Below are 23,047 nucleotides of genomic sequence, written 5' to 3'. Positions count from 1 at the left end.
CCAGATAAGCACAGGACACTGAAGTATGTAAACGAAGGTCAGTAGGAATTCCCAACATACAATAGCTGGATGAGGTGAAAGACTGTCGGCCCACACACAGACGGTTACAACTCGAGGCGTCTGTTATTTGCTAGTTTCTTTATTTATTTTAATACAAAAGCATACTCAGATCAAAAATAATTAGATTGTTATTTATGGGCAGCAGACGGACAGATACCACATCAAAGAAAACTAGAAAAGAAAGAAAGAAACAGAAAAAAAAGCAGACACACACAAAAGGGCCAGATGAATCTTGCAAGTTAGAGAAAAAAAAAAAAAGTATATCTCCTTAGCTCCCAAACACACCAGAAGCTATGATTATGAGTGTGCATTAGATAGCAGATAACGCTAGGGTGGACTGACCAGACGCTGGCTGCGTCTCATTCCAGACAGGCTTTCCATCCGGGGCGCAGTAGATCACACTGACCGACTGTTGAGACTCCTGGATGACAGCTGCTGTTGTAGCTTTATGGCTGGGCTTACACCAGATCATGGGTGTTTGAGCAAACATACAAAAGCTGTGCCAGAGAGGGTGGGGAGAGGTTCTGTAATGTCCATTAGGTGGAAGCAGACTGAAGGAGACTGAAAATCTCCTAACGTGTTGGTGTGATTCTTTTTCCTTGGACTTTGGAGGTTCAAAAACAAGCAATTCTCAAAATACAAATGTTGATATCATGGTCAAACTCGCACACAGCTAGATATTCACAATTGTGAATAAAACACAGGAGGGAGGAGACTAGTTAGTTTGAAGGGTGAGAAAGCTCAGTGTATATCAGTCTGAAAAAGGACAAATATAATCCAGTTTAAAACCATAATCCAAAACGCTACATTACTCAATCTTGTATATTGCACCCTCATCCCCTAATAGAAAAATCAGTACCAGCCCGTGCTTAATATCTAGATGACACAAATTGGTTTGCCATGCAAGAACTCACACCACTGAAAAGAAAGACCTTTGCAGTTCAACTGATACCACCACGTAATTAGTTAGTACATCCAATCAGATATGCTTACACATAGAGCTATGCAGTTACATAAGGAAATCTGATGATTGTTCAATATTCCAGCCACTTAGAACTATCAGCGTTTAATTTTTTATTTTTTCCACAAAGCCTGGTGAACATCAGCTCGAGAACAACTGTACTGACAGTTTTAAAGCTAGTATGGTGTTATACTCAATCATTAATTGACTATTTTCATTAGCAATACCAATGCAAAGTAATTTGGCTAGACTAGTGCACCCCTTAGTGGCAACTAAGGGGACTGCAGCTGGAGACATGCCAGCAAATGATGCTCCTCCTTCATAGTCGTTGGCAGGCCAAAAGAAAGGAACACAGGCAGTCTGATCAAGACGTTTCGGATCCTTTTCAAAAGGCATAGAAAGACAATACCAGCCTGGTTCCGTTCCAAAGCACAGATAGGCACAAATCTCCTATATTAGAACATGCTCTGTGTTTTTGTTCATGAGCAGTAACATGATCTGATTGAGTGTTCTCCATGATTTCAGAAACAGCTCACAACTTTTACAGGAATCTAAAGTAAGTATGTGTAGCAGTCTGTCTTGCATCTGGGTGCAGACCATAGCAGAACCTAAAAGGCCAGTTCCAGCATTGCTATTGCTTTAAAAATACATACACACTCAAACAGCAACGGGTTTGACATTTGCAGGGTCGACCCACCCATACAGCATTTATACAAGCAAACAACTCTGTCCACTTTTCTTTTTTGGTACATTACATAAGAAGCAGCCTCTCTCAATCCCCTTATGGTGGTACTGGATGGTAACACAACGGTGGAAAGTGCACTAAATACTGGCAAGAGAGAACAGGGAATATATGAAAAGCATCTCTACTGCTAGAAAGAAAGGACAGATAGAAAACTGAAAGTCCAATATGTCAGATATGCTCAGTGGGTTTATTAACTCTCAACATTAATGGCAGATCGTCTGCCATGCTGAGGGCCAAAAACTGTATGCTCCTCAGAGCTTGAAGTCCACATTAGTCTTCCCATGTTTAGAACTATCTGTAGAAAAATATGCTGATAATGATTCTGTTACAGCAGCAGTAGTAGGGGAATTCTTCTCTCGGAATCTCTGCACTACTATAACACACAGACACACACACACACTTTCAGAATTGAACAAAACTGAGCACAGCTACAAGTCTATAGATTTAGTTGAAGCTTTGAACACTTAATCCACATTTCAATCAGTTTAAATCAAGTTTCTGTCAAAACCCCCCGCAGATGGATGTACATGTACCTCTCCATGATATATATATCTATATAAAACAGTCATGGCTTAAATTAAACGGATATATGAAGAATATAAAATGGCTTCCTAATTCCCCATCCCCATTTATTTTTACAAAGAGATCATTAATAATCTTGGTGTTCCTTGCAGAACATGTGTTCTCAATCTAAAAAGCCTGGCTGAGAACACATATCTGTAGACTTGTAAAGATACAGCAGCCACCACTTGGGTAAACCACAGACGCAAATGTCAACTGTACTGGATACCAGAGGATCAACAGTTGTTGTAGGTCTTGTAGCCAGACCTCATTGTGTACATTCTCCAAGCCTCCATTGGGTTTCATGGGTACCTCTCTGAATTTAGCGGTGAATTTGTCGCGATCTCATCTAGTGCAGTGTAGAAATCACCTGAGAGTTTTCAGACAGGTTGTGTGCTGGAGTGGCGGTTGGGACACAGAAGGATGTTGGAAAAGGTGGGCTGCGTGGAGTCCACGCTGGGATTAGGAGAGATAGTGGTAGTCCTGGACTCAGAAAAGGGAAGAAGGAGAGGAGAATGGGAGGGCTAGGAGATGGGTGATGGAGGGATAGCTGGATAAACAAACAAACGAACAAATGGATGGATGGATGAATAAGGCTCTGGTATACAATGTCATGGTCATCCTCGGTCACCTCTCGCTACATACACACACAGGCAGAAAAATGGTTTTCCCTCTGTTCCCTCCTTGAGCAGGCCATGGTCTCTGGCCCTCGCTGGTTCCGCTCTCTATGTGACTCTCCGCCCTGCTCGCTGTACATCTCCCTGCCTGTCCCGGTCCCTCCCCTCCCTTTAAGCTCAAATATACTCATTTAAATTACACAGCTTAGTTCTCAGGTCCACAGGTTCAAGCAGATGGCTGTTGCATCATGGCCTCCCCTGGCAGGGGCGGTGGCTGTGGGGTTAATCGTCGACAGGTATCTTGTCGTCCAGCGCTAGCTGACCATCCTCCTGCTGTTCCTCGACCTTCCCAGAGTCCTGCAGCTGCTGCCGGCGCTGCACCTCCGCCTTCAGATTCTCCAGGTCCTTTTGGCTGCGCAACATTATCCAGTATTAGACACAGTGGTTGGCTGAAACAAAGACCACTTCAAGCAAGAATCCTAGAAACAACCTAGCAGCTTACCTGAGAGGAATAAAGATGATGCCATTGATGATGTTAAGCTGCTCCAGAACGCTGGCCATGCTCGGTGCTGTAAACTGAAAAAACAACAATAACCATTAGGTTTTAGCTCACAGCAAAGTGCTGACTACATTCATACAATCTCAAATGTTAATGTAATGACAACTTACTTTGAGAGGCATGATGCTGGCGTTGGAGCCATTCTTGTAGATCTCATTCATGGTTCTTTGCAATGCCACAGCCTGCTGAGTGAGGTACTTCAGGTAGTCAGAACTCTCCTTTGTCTTCTCATGGGCTTCACCAACCTACAAGTAAGAGGAGCATTTAAAAAATAAATTATTGTTGAAGTATGGTGGGTTTATGAGCATGAAAACTCAAGGGTCACTAATAATTAAGGACATATCAGCACTTGTGCAAACATTGTGCAAACAGCATGTTGCCTTAAAAGATAGGTCAAAGATCACTGAAAGGAAGGCAACAATCAACCAGCCATACCATTCTCTCTCATAAGGTTACATGAAGACCTCCTAAAAAAAAGCTAGAGCATCTATTAGGGGGAGGGCTCTATTTAACGTTACACTGATTTTCACCCCACAACAGTGCATTCTGAACAGATATCAACCTAAATGCCACCCTAAATTCGGATTTATGCCTTAAGTGATAAAAGTATCACATCATATTTTGCTCCTTAAGGGCATAGTCCAAGTATTATCATGGCAAGTTGTGTGTGCATTTAAACCAATCTTATTGAGAAAAGGTTACTTTCATATCATCAAACCACACCCTAAAGTCTGACCAACAATGATTCCAATTACTCACAGCCAAAGTGCTACAAGCTTCTCCCACAGGTACTACATGAAGGTCGTTTCAACCCTGATTCTGTGTGTAGCTGTGTGAGGGAGCAGAATACCTGGTTCTTGTAAATAGTGTAACCCTCCTTCTCGTGCTGTAGAGCTGAGCGGAACTCAGCCTTGCTCTCATACACTCGGGCCACCAGGTGATGACTGCAGAGAAACAGAAGAACAAGATTACATTTTATGTTTAGCACAATGAAACTCATAGTGTGATTAAATTAAGATGGTGCCACTGAAAAAACAGAAAGTGAAAAAGATGACCTAAATGTCGTCATGTCCACATTTTAAGCAACCTTACCTGAGGGCAACTTTGAGGGATCGGGGACCATGGTATTTGGAGTTGATGGACAAGGCATTTTCAAGGAAGCGTAGAGACAGGTCGTACTCCATCACTCCATGTAGCACCAAACCAATATTGCTCTATAGCAGAGAAGTCAACATCATTAGAGACAGCAAATTGAGAGGAAAGGGTATTCAGTTCACAGCTGAGATGAAATTTGCATAAACTGCCCTGTCCAATAAACTTACATCTAGTAGAGCCATTTCAGGATGGTCCTCTCCACACACCATTAGCATAAGATAGCGAGCACGATACAGCAGTTTTAGGGCAGTGGACAGCTGGCCGTTGGCAAAGCAGTACAGAGCCAAGTGCATCTATATGAACAACAAAGCCAAGTGTTACTAAATGAAAAATACCAAAGTTTGAGAAAAGAAAACAATCAGTTTTAATCAACACTTTAGGGAAGTTTATCCTTATCCAGCTCATAGTTTAGCACAAAACATCCAGATTTTAACCATACTCCAAAGTATACCTATAACCAACCTATATTTGGCAGGACACTTACATATTCTTGAATAGTGTTAGGATGTTCGATACCCAGCACTCTCTCACTCATCAGTACAGCTTTCTGTTGGTTACTGAGGGCCTATAAAAAGACATGGATTGTAAAAGTGATGACAAATTCAAACTAACAGCACATAGGAAGCTCTTGCTATCTGTATAGACTATACCTCAGGGTGGTCTCCCATGATATAGTTGAGACGGGCCAGTAGGCGCAGACAGGCACAGATTTCCACATGCATGGCTCCATACACGTTGTTAAAGAGGTTCAAGGCTTCGTTGATGAGTTCACAGCCTTCTTTAAGGAAACCTAAAGGCACATGGGAAAGCCATTCAGCAACGACTGACATCTCTATACCATGTTAAAGAAGTGAAATTCAAATATATTGAATGTTCTGCCTATCTCAACTCTACATGTTCATGTGAATGCTCTTCTTTGCCTGTCCCATGGCACTTTCATGTTACACCTTTCTTCTAGTCATATGGTTGCTGCATGACTTGATACTGTGATACCTGGGCTCTGAACCTAAATTGTGTTTTGCTTTGTCTTCTGCAGAAAAAAAATATGAATTGGACTGCTGTCAGCCTTCAATTCTTCATGACACAAACTTCCTAAGCAACCACCATGAGGAAATATTTCTCTTAATAACAGGAAGACATGTAGGTACTTCAGACTGAGCAACATGTTTTGTTGTTGTCCAAATTAATTTTATTTGACAGTTACATTACCTTGCTGGACCTTGGCCTGTCCGCTCTGGAAGAAGTGGAAGGCATCAGAGGCCTTGGGATTGACATGCTTTACAACTGGGAAGATGTTCAGGATGTCTTCCTCAGTGAAGGCGGGCTTGTGGCGGCTATCGAAGTTGTACTCTTTTATCAGGATCTGCAGGGACAGCAGAAAGCAAGGTGTCATTACAGACGCACTACAGGCGCTGAGAGGTTACAGGCAGATCAATACAGCCACTACCTGGATGCCAGCTTTGACTGAGATTTCTCTCAGGAGAGTGATTTTCTGCAGGCCGTATTTCTCCACTGCCTGGTCCACACTTTCACTGCCAAAGAAAAATCACATATACGTATAGGTTTTCTTTTACAAGAGATCCATGTGTAATAATAATAATAATAATAATAGCTTAGCTAAATTGCCCCCCCTCCTCACCATTGTAGAGTGAAGTGATAGTAACTAAGAGCCTCAGAGGCAATGTTTTTCCACAGCTCATTGGGGGTTAGGCTGGCCCAGGCCGTGTTGTCTCCTCCACCTGGCACTCTGTTCCGTCTCTTCTTGTTCTTCTTGCGGGACACCAGCTCATCTGCAGGCAGGTGGGCCACTGCGTCAGGGAAAGAGCTCAGGAAACAGTTCAGGAAGTGGCTCACTGCAGCAGACAGGGCCGAGAGCTCCACACCCTACAATACACACATACACACAATGAGAACAGTTTGACCCACAGAGCAAATGTAATGGGCATTTTCAGAATTGCTGTAATGGAGTACACGCTCACCTGGAGGTAGGTCTTAAATATATGCTTTGTACATCTGGTGATCAGCTCAGTGATTCCTATTCTCTGCAATGAGGGGGAAAATGCATTAAGTACATCAACATGGCTGAGAAACAAAAAGATGGTCTGATTTGGTTGGTGAACCTTTGACTTACATAGACATGCTCAAGCTGAGGTTTGGCTGGCATCTTGTCCACAAACTCTAGCACGTTGCCAAGGTAGCGCACATTGATGCCACGCTGATGAAGGGCCTCTGTAAACGTGGCTCCATCCATTGGCAGGGCAGTGTGGTCTAAACAGTCCTTTATCTGTACAAAAAAACACATATATAGAACATTCAGGACACTACTTTAAACTTGGGGATAAGCAACAAAGTACCAAAGATCAGCTTACAAGACTTTGTTACAAACTCTCCAATTATAATCAACGCTTGTTGATGAATGCTGTTGTCTTTGGTGTTTTGTTGACGCCTCCAGAAGGCTCAAAAGCAGCACCTGGGGTCCCATGGAACCCTTTTCACTTTTATCTCTACTGCAGCTAGATCTTTGTTAGCCAGAAACAAGCACAGGCGCACACAGCAGCCTCGGAGAGCAACCTCAGAGTTCTTTTTGAGGCTCTGTCTCTAGGGCTCTCACTTTCACAGCCTTGTGGTTGAGAAGTCTACAAAGCTTTTTCAGCCAACTCGTCTAGGGAATACAGGCATTACAACTGTGCTGTGCTCTTCAACTGTAACGTTTGTATTTTTCAGTGTCTCTCTTTCATCAGCTGCTGCTTTCCATGGCATGGTCAGTTCCACAGAGGATCTTCTGAGAGGGTGACCACAAGATCAGATTTGGCCTGAGACTAGTTTCTGATTTTCAGGTCTGCTTGTATTTTAGTTCCAGGGCGTGTTCCCAGTAGACTTTCTTTTCTTCTTAAGAATGGGCTCCAAGTTGTTGAGTTATGAGGAGCCACAATTTGGGGCAATTTTTCTTTCATTCAGAATAAATGTGTCGGAGGCCTGTGAGAAAGAATAATTTTTCCATCCGGTGAGGATGTGCCTTGCTTAGTAGAAGGACCATGCTGAATCTTCACTTTGGGTTTTTAGGAGTGGAAGGAATATATGATGTGAACTTGGTTTAAAGTGGTATTCGCCACAACAAGGTGTGACTTGATATTCCCCCCCCCCCCCAAGAACTTGTACAATATGTACAACATGTACAAGCAACTCACCAAAGATGGAATCTGACAGGATACCAGGAAGGCTGCAGCATCTTTCAAAAGCTGCTTCTGCTTCTGAATATCCTCAACACTGTCCTCAGGGAAACGCACACCTAGAACATAAATGGGTGGACTGCTACCGATACTTGTATCACATTGCAGAGATTTAGATATGCAGACTACTTTTGTGATACATACCTGGTGAGAAGATATCAGGGTTGAAACGAATGTCAAAGGAAGTGTTGCAGATGGATCCCACGGCTTTGCAGGCGTTGAGAACAACTTCTCGACTTTTGGGGTCTGTTTATAGTACACACACACACACAGTTAAGACTAAGTCATTCCATTACATAGGCTATGTTCACTCAGGAGGTCAAAGTGGCTGAAATTCAATCTTTTATGCCGCATGTGTCACAAATGTGGACGACAGCAATGACGGAGGTTCTCAGTGGCAGAACAGCACTGACAGACCTCATATTTGGAGTGATGCGCAAATTCTCTGTTCTATAGAAATTCCTAAAGAAATTACTAGATCTGGGCCAGTTTAAAACCAAAAGAACCAGAGGACACAAACCGAAGAAGTAGCCATGGCCGAATAACGTGCCCTTTTTACAGCAAGCTCAAGTGCATTTTCTGTGATAAGCCCTGAGGTCAGCCACTGAAAGCTCCTGTAATGCTGACATTAAAGATGAAACCAAAACCTCACGTGAAGCATTGTCCTTTTACACATGTGTAACGTATTAAAGAAATCCTAAATTATTTATTTATTTATTTTTTTAAAAGGTGAAAAATCTGGGCCACTTTACCTGCTGTGTGAACATAACCATACATATTAAAGAAAATAGAAAATTTTTAAATAACAAAAAATAAAGATACTTTAAATGGTTCTTTGAGCAAAGCCACAGAAGAACCACTTTTGATTCCATGAAGAGCCGTGTTTGTAATAGAGATGTGGGACAATGAAAAATCTTTTTAAAAGAACCTTCACTTAATGCATAGGCTCTTTACCGATTTAAAGGTTCCTTACTCTTACACATCTCTACTGCAAACTTGATTCTTTATGGGACAATTTGAAACACCTTTATTTTTAAGAGTAAACAATTAATTTTGCATCACCCAGGGATCTTTAATTACACACCAATAAACTGGGCAGCTGAACTGATTAGCATGTATTGGGTAGAATGATTAGCAGTGGTTAAAATTTGGGTTATGGCGCCTCACCAATCACCAGCAGTTAATCCATCACACCATCCTTTAATTCTTCACAGATTTTGTTAATTGAACCACATTAAAAGGTCAGCGAGAGAGCAAGCGTGCAGGGATATAGGTAGAATATAGAGGATCAGAAAGACAAGAATAACTGTCTCATTGTCATCATGCCAATTAGGGAGATGTAATCTCTCCTTGCTTGAGCCGTGGAGAGAGAGAGGGAGAACAGGAGCACCTAGACTAGCTGAGAAATACCCTTTTACCACCAGGAGGTGTCAGCAAAGCTTTACAGACAATGGTAAAGGAACCGCAATGCAAAGACCCACAAAGACAGAGCTTGGTGTAAATAAATGCAAAACTACGAGTTCTCTGGGCAAATCTCTGCTAGCTGTATGCTCCCGTTTCCCATGGCTCATACTTGGCTGCTTAAAGGACGTACCAATACCGGATCCATCGTCTCCTGCTAAAGACTCTGCCAGCTCTTTAGCCTGAGCTAGTCCTGGTATAGTTTCATCAGCCTCCTTACCCTCCAGTGGACTGTCACAGTCTCCGTTCTGGCTCTCTGGAATTGTGGGTTCGTGTGTACCGTTGGTGGTCACTGTGGGACTTGCAGAGTTTTCTGTAGCTGAGGCCTCTGAGGCAGAGTCTGCTGCGTCTTCAGGCGTCAGCGTGGATTCAGAGGAGGTCGGAGAGTCAAAGGAAAGGGTTGCAGCTTCAGAGGCGTTTTCAGAGGTCTTTGGAGCTGCTGCTTGCTCGCTATCAGACACAGTCTCAGCAGTGATGCTCTCGGGCAGGGCTGCAGTCTTGCTTTCTTTGTTTGCTTTTTGCTGCATTAGCTGGAGTGCTGCCATCTTCATGAAGAGGAGATACCTTTGGCCCACAAACAGTTAACACGGTTAAAGCAGCTGACTTTCAGCGCATTCAGCAAGTTGTAAAGCAGGTAATTATCTTCAAGTGACATTTTCCTGTGGCCCATGAAAAGGCAAGAAAAATTAGCTGAATAATAAAAAGGTGCATCGGTCACCCAATTTATGCGACTAGGACAGAAAACTGCAGAGAACTAGTTAATTACATATGACCATTTTCTTCTAATTTAACAATAAACAATTGTTAACAATTATGCTCCTATATTATGGATAAACAAAGAAATGAAACAGGAATTGAAAAATTACACATTAGGGTTGGGTGGTATAATAGTAATACCGTATACCACAGTATTTAAAAATCTAGTGTTGATAGAAACTTGTGAATTGTGTTTCGCTCAGAAGCGTTTTACCAAAATACTTGTGTTGGTAGCTCAGCAGTTAGTCAATCGCAGCAGAGTGGGTCAAGTAAAGACTACCTTATTGAGAAACTTAAAATTTTGCTTTCCAATTTTAAAACTTCAGCCACTCTCATTTAAATGCTTATAAATGTGCTGCCTGTCACACTTGAATTTGTTCTGTGGTGTACAGAATGCTATTCTGTTCAACTGAGTGTTTAACATTTATTGAATCACTGACGTAAAATTGTGCACAGTGTTCGTGTTCGTTAGTTCGTCTCCCTGTGAGCAATCTGAACTTCGTATTTGAACATTTTAAGGTCTTAAAATAATGCGGGATGAAATAGTAGAAGTGGTAATATTTTATGTGTGGATACCTCCCAACCCTATGGCAAATACGAAACAATTTTGTTTGTTACTATTACATTTGTTTCTTAGTTGGAAACCCACCATACTATTAAACCAAAACTACATTTGAATATTTAAAGCTTTGAATCTTATATTAACGTTATTTAAACAGTTTTCAAACATTGTTGTACAACCAATTAATTTGCAGTTTACTTAGTGACAATTTTCTTATCACCCTTCCCTATTCTCTCAGTTCTAGTAAGTTCATTCATTTATCTCATTAAAATATTTTAGTCAACCTTTATATGACGTTGAGTAAGGCATGTCTGGGCAAGACCTGATAAATCATTGGTAAAAGGCTTTTGCATTACTATGCATTACTAATGGGCTGCCGTTAACAATTGGCATGTTTGTGACTCTAAATTGTGTGTATAAATGTAGGTATTAAGTGCAAGTGTTAAAGCATGCAAGTTCATCCTAAATCGGTAACATCGTCCTGTGCGCTATTTTTATCCTATGCAGCTTTCTCCTTTGCTGTCATCATTGTTGTACAAAGCAACAACAAAACAGATGCGTGTTTTGGGACACTAAACATATCTACAGCTTAAAAAAAATAAATAAAGGTGCTTTAAATGGTTCTTTAAGTGACTGCATAGACAAACCACATTTTGTTCCCTAAAGAACACTGGGCCTTATTTACCAAGATCTTCCTAAGCACTTTATTAAATGTATTACATTTTTTTTAAGTCTTAAAGTCTACATCAGATTCATGATGTGTCTTTAAACTGCAGAACTGTTTACAGCTCTGCTCTTATAATGATAGATTCCATTGTCCTCAAAGAAAATGAAGGTCAGAATCTTCTGGAAAACTGTGCAAGTGGGCTTTAAGAAGACATTTGTTAAGAATGGTTGGTGAATAAGGCCCATTGTTGTTAAGAGAGATGTGTGAAGAACCTATTCAAGGTCTAAAGAACCTTCAGTTGATGTAATGGTTCTTTACACATCTCTATTACAAACATGATTCTTTATGGGACCAAAATATGGGATTCTTCTACGGCATTGCTCAATGACAAGTACCTTTATTTTTAAGGGTGTAATTCTGTTTGGTTACAGCAACATAAATGTTGCTGCTGTGCAAATACCCTATATCTCCATTTTTGCTGTTTTTCATATATTTTAGAAATTGGCAGTTGGCCAGTTTACATTACAGCAAACCGTCATGAGAGGAACAACAGAAATTCAAGATGATCTGGAATGAAACCTTTTTAAATTGACCTCCATTGAAACTTTTCCTGTAAAAGTGGTCATTTAGGAGATTTGTAGTTTTGATGCGACATAAACAGTAAGCACTTTCATCCCTTTTTTCATTCAATATTCAGAAACTATGCAGGTACCTGTGCTCTACGAAGGCTTCAATGAGCTCTTGGCGCAAGCAGGCCAGGCGGTGGCGGTGCGGTCGAGGGAAACCCTGCTTCTGGCTCTCTGGGCTCAGCTCCTCCCCTTCGACAGGCAGGAAGTTGAGGTCAGGAGGAAAAGTGCGCAGCAGGTCCAGAATGTAGTGGCGGCCGTCATTTCCAATGATGCCCTTACACTCCACAGACGAGCAGAGCTCTACTGCGGCGTCTTTCTCGTTCAAGACAGCATGGCGTTGTACCTTCAGCGGCCGGCTGGTCTTCTCCAGCAGCTCCAGGTATTTTGGGTGGGACATCACAGTCTTTCCAAAGTCGATGGAGCCATAGATGACGCTCTGCTCTTGCTCACGCTCCAGGATGCCAGGGATGATGGACTGGGCAGTTACCCGGTAGCCCCTGTAATCCACCACCACAGTGCCCAGTGTGTAGAGCCCTTCGACATCCACAGCCCCATATGCCCTCACACCATTTAGGTCATTGGTGGGAGCGGCATGGGCTGCAGCATCTCCGCCCAGCTCTTTGTAGTGATCCCTCACATCAAAGCCCAAGCTAAAGAAGATGTTGTTCCAGATGAACATCTGCATGCGGGTCTCCTCCCCTGGGTTAATGGCCATGACGTTGCCGTCTATCACAGCCATGGCCCCACGTGTGGCAGCTGCAGCAAAGTCGCTATGAACCTGCGGAAGTAATTTTAGGTTTGACTCAAACTGAAGCCATGTAGTTAAGGCCTAGGCCATTAATGTAGACTTCGTAAACCTACCTTGAAAATGGCCCGCTCCCTCAGCAATCGTTCAGGAAGGTTCTTGCGAGCGAGTTCTCTGGTAGTCTGTAACTCCTCATTCCAGTCTCTGGTCTACAGTTAAAGGCAGAGGAGCTTTAGTAACAGATAATTGTTGAAGAGCAGACCTGTAATGAAGATGTGATGCACCAAAATCTACCTGGCCCGGTATGTGTTCCTCATAACCCAAACGGGAAGTGTATGCATCCTCTGCTCTCACACAGTCCATCGCATGATCAATCTGTGGCGCGGTCCAGCTGTACACCTGGAATGGTGTGGCTATTCTTTCAAATGGATGTCTTTGGACTCTGCAGCACAATCAGTTTCAGTTACTTCATTTGAATAAATCATTTCATCAGCCAAGAAACAGTATCACAATCTGCACTGCTTGATATGAATTTTAGCCTGGGGCCTGTACTGGATGGGAACGGCTGTTACCTCTTCTTCTGCAGGGCAGTGAAGTTCTTCTTAAAGGCTGGGCTGATCTGGCTCAGTAGTTCTACTAGAGAGTGGCTCAGGAAGCTGGGGTTGGCTGGCTTAGGGTTAAAAGTGTAGGTGGTAGACCTGAAACAGTGAAAATTACAATTACACCAGCTAAGCACTACCTGGGGTAGTGTAAAGATAGAACAGTTCAGGGTAAAAAAAATATATACAAAACATATGATTTTAAACGTTTAAAAAGACTGAAGGACTACGCCAGTAAGCAAGAATTTCTATGTGCACTCACTGGTTGAGGTAGAATCCACGGGTGGAGGCAGTAATGCTGACATGCCTTTCCTCTACGGTCACAATGAACAGGTACATGAGGTCTCCATGCATCTTCCTGTTGCCAGGTGGAGGGTTCCAACCACTCATTGTGAGGACTTTCAGGCACTGCAGTGGCTGTAATCAGAGCACACCATGTGTTACTGATAAGAGTGAGTGAAATGTACTGAAATTTATATCCCAATATGTTAACAACTACTATAAATAAAACTTATTAGCCCTTCAACACTAACAGAGAGACTACTGCTTCTAGCCCTGATAAAACAAACACTGTAACTCAGTGGAAAAAGCTTTCTTTCCATTCCCACAAGCACTCTAGCAGAACATGGAACAGTCTCATGCTGGTATCTCACCCACCACCGCCCTAATTAATGACAACAAAAGGTGCACAATTGTTCATTTTAGTGGGACACTGTTTGTGAAGGCTAATGTTTCATGCCACAAAAGCAAACCACTCAAGAGAAAAGGAGCTTCTAGAGGTCTAGAAGTCTCTCTTTAAAACATTACATTCCAACTATTGTATTCTGTAAAGAATAAGAACATGACACTGCTGTGTAGATCAAATAAACATGGCTGCTCACACTCACCTTCCAGTCTTTGTTCTGTGGCTGGAGGGGTACAAGGGGGCGCTCTTTGCTGCCGGGTAGGATGTGTTCAGGAGGAGTGCAGTCGATCTGCTCAAGTTCACTACCCTTCTTTTTGCGCTTGCCACTGTCTGTGGAAGAGAAAACGGAATTATCTTTAAAAGACACTTCAGATTGAAGCTGATTTCTATCCCCAAATGCATGAATCCTGTTACACACACCTCCCAGATCTCCATCTGTGAAGACACTGAGGAAAGACAAAGAATTGCAGTCCACTCCATTGTAAGCATCAGAGGGATCCAGACTCTTCAACAGGTCTCTGATGTGGCGAACGTGAATGCGAGCTTCACGCACTGTATAGGGTTCTGCAAAGTGAAAGCAAACAGTCATTGTTTGGGCAAAGAGCTTAAATTAAATGAGCAAATAAAAAAAGTAAGATAGAGTTAGGAACCACCACCTATAAAACATACCTTCTACCACTTTGAGAAAGGACCCCTCTTGAAGGCCCTCAATGGACTTAAGCTCTGCAAAGTTGTCCAGAACATTGCCATCTAGCTGCAGAGAGAAGCAGGTGCGGTGGCAGGTGTCTTCACGGTCCATCAGCACTTGGTGTATTTCCTGCACCATTTCCTGTGGAGACACCTGGAAGGGAATAAAGAACAATAGTGTTTCTAGCGGTTGTTGAGACACACACAGACACCTCAGTAACTCCACTACAATTCTATCCAACATTGCAATGGTCAACGCAGCCCCATAACTGAAGTACCTGAAGGTCAAAGGGCTCGGTGCCTGGCGCCTGAATCTTCACAGTGAAGCCAGTATCTTGAATCACGATCACTTCCTGTTCATTGGCATCGTCAGCGTCACCACTGCCGTCCTGCTTGGACTCTGCCTCTTCGGCCTGGTCGTGCCCTGCGTCCCCGTTCATTACTACCGCAGCTGCACTGTGCCCTGTTGATCATGAGAGAAAGGCTGTTTAAATTACAATGAAAAAGATTATTAAAAATTAAAACATATGGCATAAGTAAAATACAGAGGAAAATAGGGTCTTTACGTGGGGAGCAGATATCCACCCCCATTTTCAAAGATCGGTAGTTTTGTATACATTGTAAAAAGCTACAGGAAAATAATTACCATTACCATTGCCAAAATGTATTCTTTAAGTAGCACAGACCATAGATCTAGCAGTGTTTTTCCAACTATGGGTCACGATCCACTGGTGAATCAGTGTGGAGACAGTGTGTCTTTTCTGTAAGAGCTGAAGGAGAAACGTGTGTGTTTTTAAATAAATAACAAATGGCTCTACAAAGCCGCAAATGAGTTCCATGGAGATGGAAGGTTCGGTCGGCTATGCATAAAAAATTTAGCAGATCCTGAGAGCTGGTCAGTGTTGCACAGTCCCCCATTCAATCGTTAGATGTAGAAAGCAATCAAATCCGCAGTTTAAACCCACTGCGAGTGCCAAATGTCGCCAGTCTGATTGTCGCCAATTGACTCAAACTCAAAAGTAACAGGTTTTGTGGGGAAAGAAGAGTTAACACTCAACACCACTCACTGGATACCCATTATAAGAGTACATCGCTCACCCCAGTACAGAGAGTATCAGAACACAGCAGAGCAAACACCACTAACACTCTTACTGGGAATTCGCAGTTCAACAGCATTTAAAATGTGGTTGACTGTAAAAAGCAAAGTACATTTCATCCTGAGAGACAACGCACTGAGCATTACAAAAGCCCTGCCTGATGATTTGCCTGGAAGGTGAATGTGGCATCCAGCCCTGCCCTTAAGTGGTATCTGACCTCAAAAACAGATTAATCTTGAGATTCCACCATTATTAGAAGTAATAACCTTTTTAGTACTCTATAGAAGTAATATGTCTAGCTTAGATTATTGCTAATGGCAACCTACATGTCACCAAGATATGCAAAAGTACTTACAAAGTAAGTAACAGTGTAGGTCTATGCCTTTGTCTGTGGCCCATGTTACTCTTACTTGTATCATTGTAAGATATTGTGCTAGACTAAAAGAGCAGGTGAGTATCAAGGGGCTGGAAGCTGCCAAATGTGGCCTTTTATTTGTTTTACAAACATTTAGGTGGATCCTGAGAGAAACACTCTTATTAAGCATAAACAGGATCTCCTACCCTATAGGACATTTCAAAGGATGTCTCTTTAAAAGAGACAATATAAATGAGACATGCAAGTGTGACTAATCCATTTATCAAAAAAAAAAATCCCCACATAAGCCAGAGGTTCTACATACATTTAAGGATATTCCCTGCAACCACAAGACAGGAACTTTTATTTTTTATCAGTGTAGTAACACCATAAGTACCATCTGTGCATCTGTACTGCAAGTTGGTCAGTTAAAAAGCACTGTCCTAGCACACCTCTTTCACTGTACATAATCCAGCCCCTGCAGAGCTCTCCGAGCCGTCACACAGATCACCACAGCAACAGCAGCAGTTGCTGATCTGGAGAGGGTGAACATTCCAGTCATGCTCCACAGCCGCTGCTGCAATCTCCTTCGCTCCATTCTGCAGCATTCAGATCCAGTTGGTCTCACGTGCATGTTTGTCACACACAGAAACACTGAACTAAGCTAAAAGGCTGGGAGTTAAACCCAACACTTTTTTCAGGATATGCCACAGCTTTTGCTGCTAGAGCCTAGCCTGGGTCAGCAAAGGCCTCCTGTTTGCTTTCAGACGACTGCAGTTTGTCCTTGGCTGCTTTCAAGGTAATCAGTGTCAGGGCTGTAGTAACAGCAGACATCTCCTTGCATGGAGGACCTCTGGGGGGTTGGGTAGGGGGGGAAGGGTAAATCAAACACATTTCGTAATGAACCCTGTTTTAGATTGAGAGATGGACACAAAACACACAAACATTATTTTTCTTCCCGCAATCCTTAAAGAACCTTAAAGAACTGCATGTTTCATTCAAAAAAGTATAATTTGGCCTGATTGATTAAATGTAATAGAGCAGATTTTATAAATGTGTCTAAAATGGAGCAATATGACTTTTTGCATTGTGATAAATTGTCATTGTGATACACAATAAGCTTTTATGAGCATATCACCGTTTAAATCAGTGCTTAAAGAACACTGACCAACTGCATTTCATTAAAGAGAGTGTAATTAGTCCTGTTTACACAGAGTTTAAAAAACTGTACTAATTATGCATTTACAGCGTTTTTTAAATCTACTGGTGCAGTTTGACTGTGAAAGATTACAATAAGTATTGAGTAATGTAAAAATAGATCATTTGTACCATCTCTCACATCCTCCACTTTAAACACTGTAATAATATACAACAGTGCTTTCAAGTTTCATGAACACAAGTTTCCAGAACCAACTGTTAAGATTTCTGAGACAGTTACAGATGGCTCCCATAGTCTTCTCTTTAAAGAAGGGATTTAAAAGGGTTAGATCAGCCTCTCCCTCAGTGTCCTAATTCTACTCTTATCCAAATCATGTTCTTCTTCATTCATCACTTTAGAGCTTTGAACTCGAGCCATGCATCATCCAACATCAGCAATCCAAAAACTTGTAATAAAAACTGTTTATATGCACTGCTTACGCAAAACATCAAAATACATGTGATAGGATGGACTGGCACTGAAATGGTTCAATTGTGTAAATCGCAAAGCAAGCCTCGTTGGCTTTAAAAATAGAGCAAAGTGTGCGTGGGGTAACTGCGTCTCCATGTTGCACAACTCCAGGGGCAATCTACATGCCCTTCAATTCTGTGTCTGTGATCTGGGTGAAGTCCAGCCGTGCGGCCTGCCTCTATGTTTCTGACCACTAATGCTTAGCATTCCCTGAACAAAACAATAAAGTCAGGTTGATCCATCAAAGCATTAGTGAAGAACCTTTTTTATAAATGCAAAGGTTCTGTATCCCCCCCACCACCACAACCATGAGTCCAAGCCAAGAACCATTAAGAACCTTTATGCTTAAGAGTGCAATAACCGTGGGAGTAGCTGTGCATCCCTGCTGGTAGCCAGGTTTTACATCAAGTCCCTCCATCTTCCAAAAAAAAAAAAAAAAAGAAAACCTCTAAACCTCTCATCTCTAAACCTTTAATTTTCCACAACTTCTCTCACTTCAGCAGATGTCCAGTCAAGCAGCACTTCAATTCAGTAATCTGTGGCTAATTCATTTCGAACATCTCCAAAGCTCAGCTCCACTAGTTTAGGAAGACCAACTGCAGAGGAACAATCCTTAGTAGACTATTCAATGTTAACATACAACAAGCAGGTCAGTGTTTGCTGGTAAATCATTCAGAGAGTAGCCACGGTACAGGCTTTCCACTCCTAGAGCACAGCCTCCCGAAGTGCCCCACTGATTCAACTACGAGAGACACTCTGACCACTGGGTCAAAGAGTGAGGTCTCACAGTGCAAAAGAATGTCCACAAAAGCAGGACAACATTCTCAGCAGGTCCTTAATCTACTCCATCAATTAAATACCAATTTTATTCACAAAACTTGTTACACCCCCCCCCCCCACACACACAAATCAGAACATGATTTTCATCACATACAAGATGACTGTATACAACACAAATTTACTAATTAACAAGTGAAGTGATTTAAATATTCTGAATCCAACCAGATCCAGCCAACAGCACTCTGAAAAAGGAAAGGCACCTGGGTCAAGTCCACCAGCCGCCGTGGTAGAAACTGACAGCCAAGTCACAAAATAACTGGATTTCTCTGAGAATGGATGATCTGCCAGACACTCAGCTGAGAGGACAGTGTCCCAAGAGCGCTTTAGAGGCCATACCCAGTTGGCACAAAAGTAGCCTTGACACTTCACCCAGGCAGACCCCCTGCTGACCGGCCTGATCTGCTGGGCCTAGAGAGCCACTGTCAAAACACCTCCAGCTGACAAGCCCTGGCTACTAGCTCACTAACAGGCAAACCCACAAGGGCAGATGTCCAGTAACCTTGATAAAGAAACCATCCCGTAATCCTGCAAAGCTCTGCAGGACACTAGTTAAGCAACAGAACAAGAACTACAACATAAGAGACATTTCAGCACACACAGCACACACACTCATGAGCTTCAGTGCATGATGCACAGTAAAAGCTACAACAGTAAAGTGGGCAAAAATGTTTTTTTCTACATTTCTGCACAATTCAATTGTTCAGGTGTGAGCTAATTTGAAATCAAGAGAGTAGCCACTAAAAAATGCCACTAAAAAAGCATCTCACAAAAAGGTTACAGGAATTGATTGAATATATTGTCTAAAAGTGTTTTATGATGGCTTTAAAATACAAAGCCATTAAAATGAGCTAAAAAAAAATATTTAGAGACATTTTCCCTCAATTGTAACAAATTGTTGCATCGATTTAGAGGGGACGCTTTCTCAAATATTAAATTAAATTTCTTAAATTAAAGAACAATGTATTACATTGAGAAAGCGGATTTTTTTATAAATCCAGAGAATAATTTATTAAACCCAAGGACCATTTTAAGTCTCTAAATATTATGTTTCAACCTTGACACTTTAAGGGCTCCTTTATATATATATATATATATATATATATATATATATATATATATATATATATATATATATATATATATACACACACACACACATACATACATACACATACACATACACACACACACACACACATGAAGGATGGAGATGTATATGCATAGACTTAGCAAAGGCTAACCACTGGGCAAAGAAAACTTTACCATAAAAGATATAGCTACTATTCTACCACTGGCAACCTTACATATTAATAACTAATAAATAATAAGACTGTTTTGGGTAGCAAATAAAATTGGAGCTGATGAATAAAGCATCATTTCGCATCACATCACAACACACTGCACGACTGTGGTTTTGCATCTAAAACCATATAGCTAACTAACTAACTAACTACCACACGACACTGCACACGAGGAGTGCTCCTCTAATGACAGCACTCCTGCTGGTGGTGCACCCTTCCACGCACTGTTAGCATGGCAGTCTGCGCTCTAGGACGCAGCTAGCTTTTGTTTACATGTAAACGACCGGATTATGCAGAAATGTTTAACGACCTGGCAGTGCCAGAAACGACACTGTCCAGCTTCGGTTAGCAGAAATGATGGCAGTCCGGCTATTCCAAGGTCCTTGTTAAGTGACACTGGACGCAAGTGCCGGCCAGCTCCCCGAGTTGTATAACTTGGCCGCTCGCGCGCGGGGCGTCAGAGGACCGGTCCTCGAAACACGAGCCGCCCGCGAGAGGACTCGGCTTTTACACGTGTTTTAATGGGGTGTGGATGTAAAGCGCAACCCTTACCACAGTGTCCGCTCTGTGTATAAGAGACAGCGATAACCTTCCAGCGGCACACAGACACACACACACACACACTTTCCATGTGCTACAGCATCCGCTTCCCGGTCGCGCTACCGAACACCTCTACAGCTCCACACGAGGGGGAGGCGGAGGTCCAACCGAACGAGCCAGCATGCCCACGGCTTCCAGTGTGAGCTAGTAAAATGCTTAAATTGACGTAACTTTCATCACGATTTGCTATAAACGTCTCGTATAAGCCGTAATGAGTCGATAAATTGCCCTGTAACTGGAGGCAGAGCTGAAAACACCCCTATTCGCAGCTCCAGCCTTGGTCTCTTCCAATGAAGGTGACCTTCAGTTCATTGGTTCGTGCACGCGGTTACAGAGCATGTGCGCGAGCCGGCGAGATTACAGCCACACACACATACTGCCATTCTTCATACTGTTCTTGATGTTTTTCTAATGTTAATAAACCTTATGAAGGTCAGTTTTAATGCGTTTAACAAGCTGAAGGACAGAAACTCAGGAACTCACTGCGTTTGTCTTTTTTTTTTTTTTTTTTTACACACACGCGCACAACATTATTGCATTAATTGCAATTAAAATGCATTAATGGCCTGTCTTACCGCAGTAAACATTTCCCTTGCTTTTGCTATTAATACAAGAAACTACTGTCCCCTCTTGTTTCCGCCGTTTAGCTACTTCACCCTACCTGCAGAGCCTCTCCTTGCTATATGAATGGTGCATGCATGCATGGGCCACGTTCACAGTCAGTCAGTCAAACCATACAGCTACTAGCTACAGAGCTGATGAAGACCTCTGTGTCTTGATTTAAGCTTAAGACTAGCTAACCAAGGAGCTACATATGCTACACACTTAAAGCGGTAAACTAGCTAACGTGCATGGCCACTATAGAGGTGAGAGAGGAAGAGACTTCAACACGTTCAACAGACATTGTGTAATACATTATACGTTACCCCACTCCAGCTAAACTAGCTAAGAAGATGGCATTTTTCACTTTACGGTCGTATTGTACGGCTGACAGATCTTATACAGTGAATAATCCTGGGGACGCTGCTGGTGAGCATCCTTCACTCATGTCACCGCTTAGCTGCTAGTTAGCTATAGCTAGCATGGCTGCTACTTGCTGGATGCTAAGGTGACTGACTGAGGTGAAACGTAGCCAGGTGAGCAGATAAGAGTAAACTGCCCCTCAGTGCTTCAGTCTGCACCCTGCACCGTGGATAAAATAAATCAATCAAACCTGACCGTGAATGTCTGTAGCTACCTGGTGAACCCGAGCCAGCGTTAAGGGGGTTTCTTATGTTGAGCGCTGCGGCTGATGTTCTCAGCTGAAGCTCCGCACGCTCTCACAGTAAACAGCGGTTAGCTCAGAAACGGACATACCGCAGAGACAGGGGTCCTTCAGGGCTGTCTTGCCGCTCTCTTTGCTCTCCGGCGTCTCGCCGTCCTCTGCGACATCCACAGCCGTGCAGTTCGGGACTGATGCCGGGATGTCATCCGTCTTGCTTACCATGATGCGTGTGTGAGATTTCTCCAGGAGAGGCGCTTTCAGACCTAGCGGCAGATAGCTAGCTATCAGTTGCTGAAGGATGTTGACTAGAGCTGTACAGCGGGTCGCTTTCTCCGGTCAGACGGGCGAGCTATAGCTGCATGCAGAGACACCGAGATCACAAAAACAAGTTCCCATCAGAAGGACGGACAGCTCCAGTCTCGGCTGGCTGTCACACGTGGTTTCTCCTCCTCTTGACCTCTTTGCCTTTGTGTTGTTCCCTCCCCTACAGCACCGCTACGGAAAGCCCGCTGTGCCATTCACTCCTCTGGTCCCATGGTTATCGTAAAACTACCGTAAAACTACACTTAGTTACAATTAGTTTTTTTAATTTAGGATATATTTTAAATCTGGAAATTATTATTCATTTAATAATGAATGGACCAATAAAAATACTCCAAAATCAAAATATTTTTACATGGACTTTTACATTTGAGGTTATTACGTTTTTTTTTCTTTTCATGTAAAAAGTTGCTGTTTTGGAGATATGTCAGAAAGAAAATGATGCCCTAAAGGGAATTATCATTTTATGACAGTCTTATTGAACAAAGTGTGATATGCTCTTTAGGTTTATAAATAAAATGTAAAAATCTTCAGTATTGTTCATATAATAATCTTCATAAGAAATCAGTAATGTGCTCTGGGTAATGTGCAGCTGTGTTAGGAACCAGAGGTCTACCTGAAACCTGGGCTCTATATCTGGAATTTTTTTGTAAATCAATTTTGTAAAACTGTATGGTTTTTGTTCATCTTCTCTGTACAAGGTGTTTTTTCTGACTTTAAATATATATAAATATATTATAATTATTTATTTCCCCCCCTTCCCCTCTGTAGTTTTGTCCTATGGTTTATGCTTTGATTTGATCTTCTATCAAAATAGTATACTGACTAACGTCCACTCTGTTAAACACAGAGTCAACAAAAATAATAAAGAAATCAGACGTCTAAAGCATCAACGCCTTTATAAGCTACATCACAGAAAGT

At 42.3% G+C, this 23,047-nt stretch overlaps 1 protein-coding gene across 3 annotated transcripts; it reads right to left on the bottom strand.

The window, feature by feature from the left end:
• Positions 1 to 1,925: 1,925 nt before the first annotated feature.
• Positions 1,926 to 22,257, bottom strand: cluha (clustered mitochondria (cluA/CLU1) homolog a). Of its 3 annotated transcripts, none has more exons than XM_072692001.1 (26): positions 21,898 to 22,257; positions 14,958 to 15,142; positions 14,662 to 14,833; positions 14,413 to 14,556; positions 14,195 to 14,322; positions 13,570 to 13,724; positions 13,281 to 13,406; positions 13,003 to 13,150; positions 12,825 to 12,917; positions 12,047 to 12,741; positions 9,483 to 9,913; positions 8,033 to 8,134; positions 7,847 to 7,947; positions 6,790 to 6,942; positions 6,638 to 6,700; positions 6,298 to 6,542; positions 6,106 to 6,190; positions 5,868 to 6,021; positions 5,309 to 5,448; positions 5,143 to 5,223; positions 4,826 to 4,951; positions 4,596 to 4,717; positions 4,354 to 4,447; positions 3,614 to 3,748; positions 3,447 to 3,520; positions 1,926 to 3,356 (listed from the first exon to the last, which is right to left on the bottom strand). In XM_072692001.1, exons 1-26 carry the CDS (start codon positions 22,025 to 22,027, stop codon positions 3,227 to 3,229), a joined length of 4,212 nt encoding a protein of 1,403 aa, XP_072548102.1. In that variant the 5' UTR covers positions 22,028 to 22,257; the 3' UTR covers positions 1,926 to 3,226. The 3 variants fall into 3 exon arrangements, with proteins under 3 accessions (XP_072548102.1, XP_072548105.1, XP_072548103.1); XM_072692004.1 differs by having other exon boundaries at positions 9,570 to 9,913; XM_072692002.1 differs by lacking the exon at positions 21,898 to 22,257 and adding an exon at positions 20,494 to 20,572.
• Positions 22,258 to 23,047: the final 790 nt, after the last annotated feature.

The sequence above is a fragment of the Salminus brasiliensis genome, chromosome 11 (assembly GCF_030463535.1).
Source record: "Salminus brasiliensis chromosome 11, fSalBra1.hap2, whole genome shotgun sequence".
NCBI lineage: Eukaryota > Metazoa > Chordata > Actinopteri > Characiformes > Bryconidae > Salminus > Salminus brasiliensis.
Note: the sequence above shows the minus strand (reverse complement) of the source record. Positions and strands in the feature narration are given on the sequence as shown.

Coding starts and splice junctions, on each gene's coding strand:
- cluha (XM_072692001.1), bottom strand. CDS start 22,027: ATGGTAAGCAAGACGGATGACATCCCGGCATCAGTCCCGAACTGCACG. Junction 14,834..14,957: donor CCGAGCCCTTTGACCTTCAG/GTACTTCAGTTA, acceptor ATTCCCTTCCAG/GTGTCTCCACAGGAAATGGT. Junction 3,749..4,353: donor ACACTATTTACAAGAACCAG/GTATTCTGCTCC, acceptor TCTTACTTGTAG/GTTGGTGAAGCCCATGAGAA.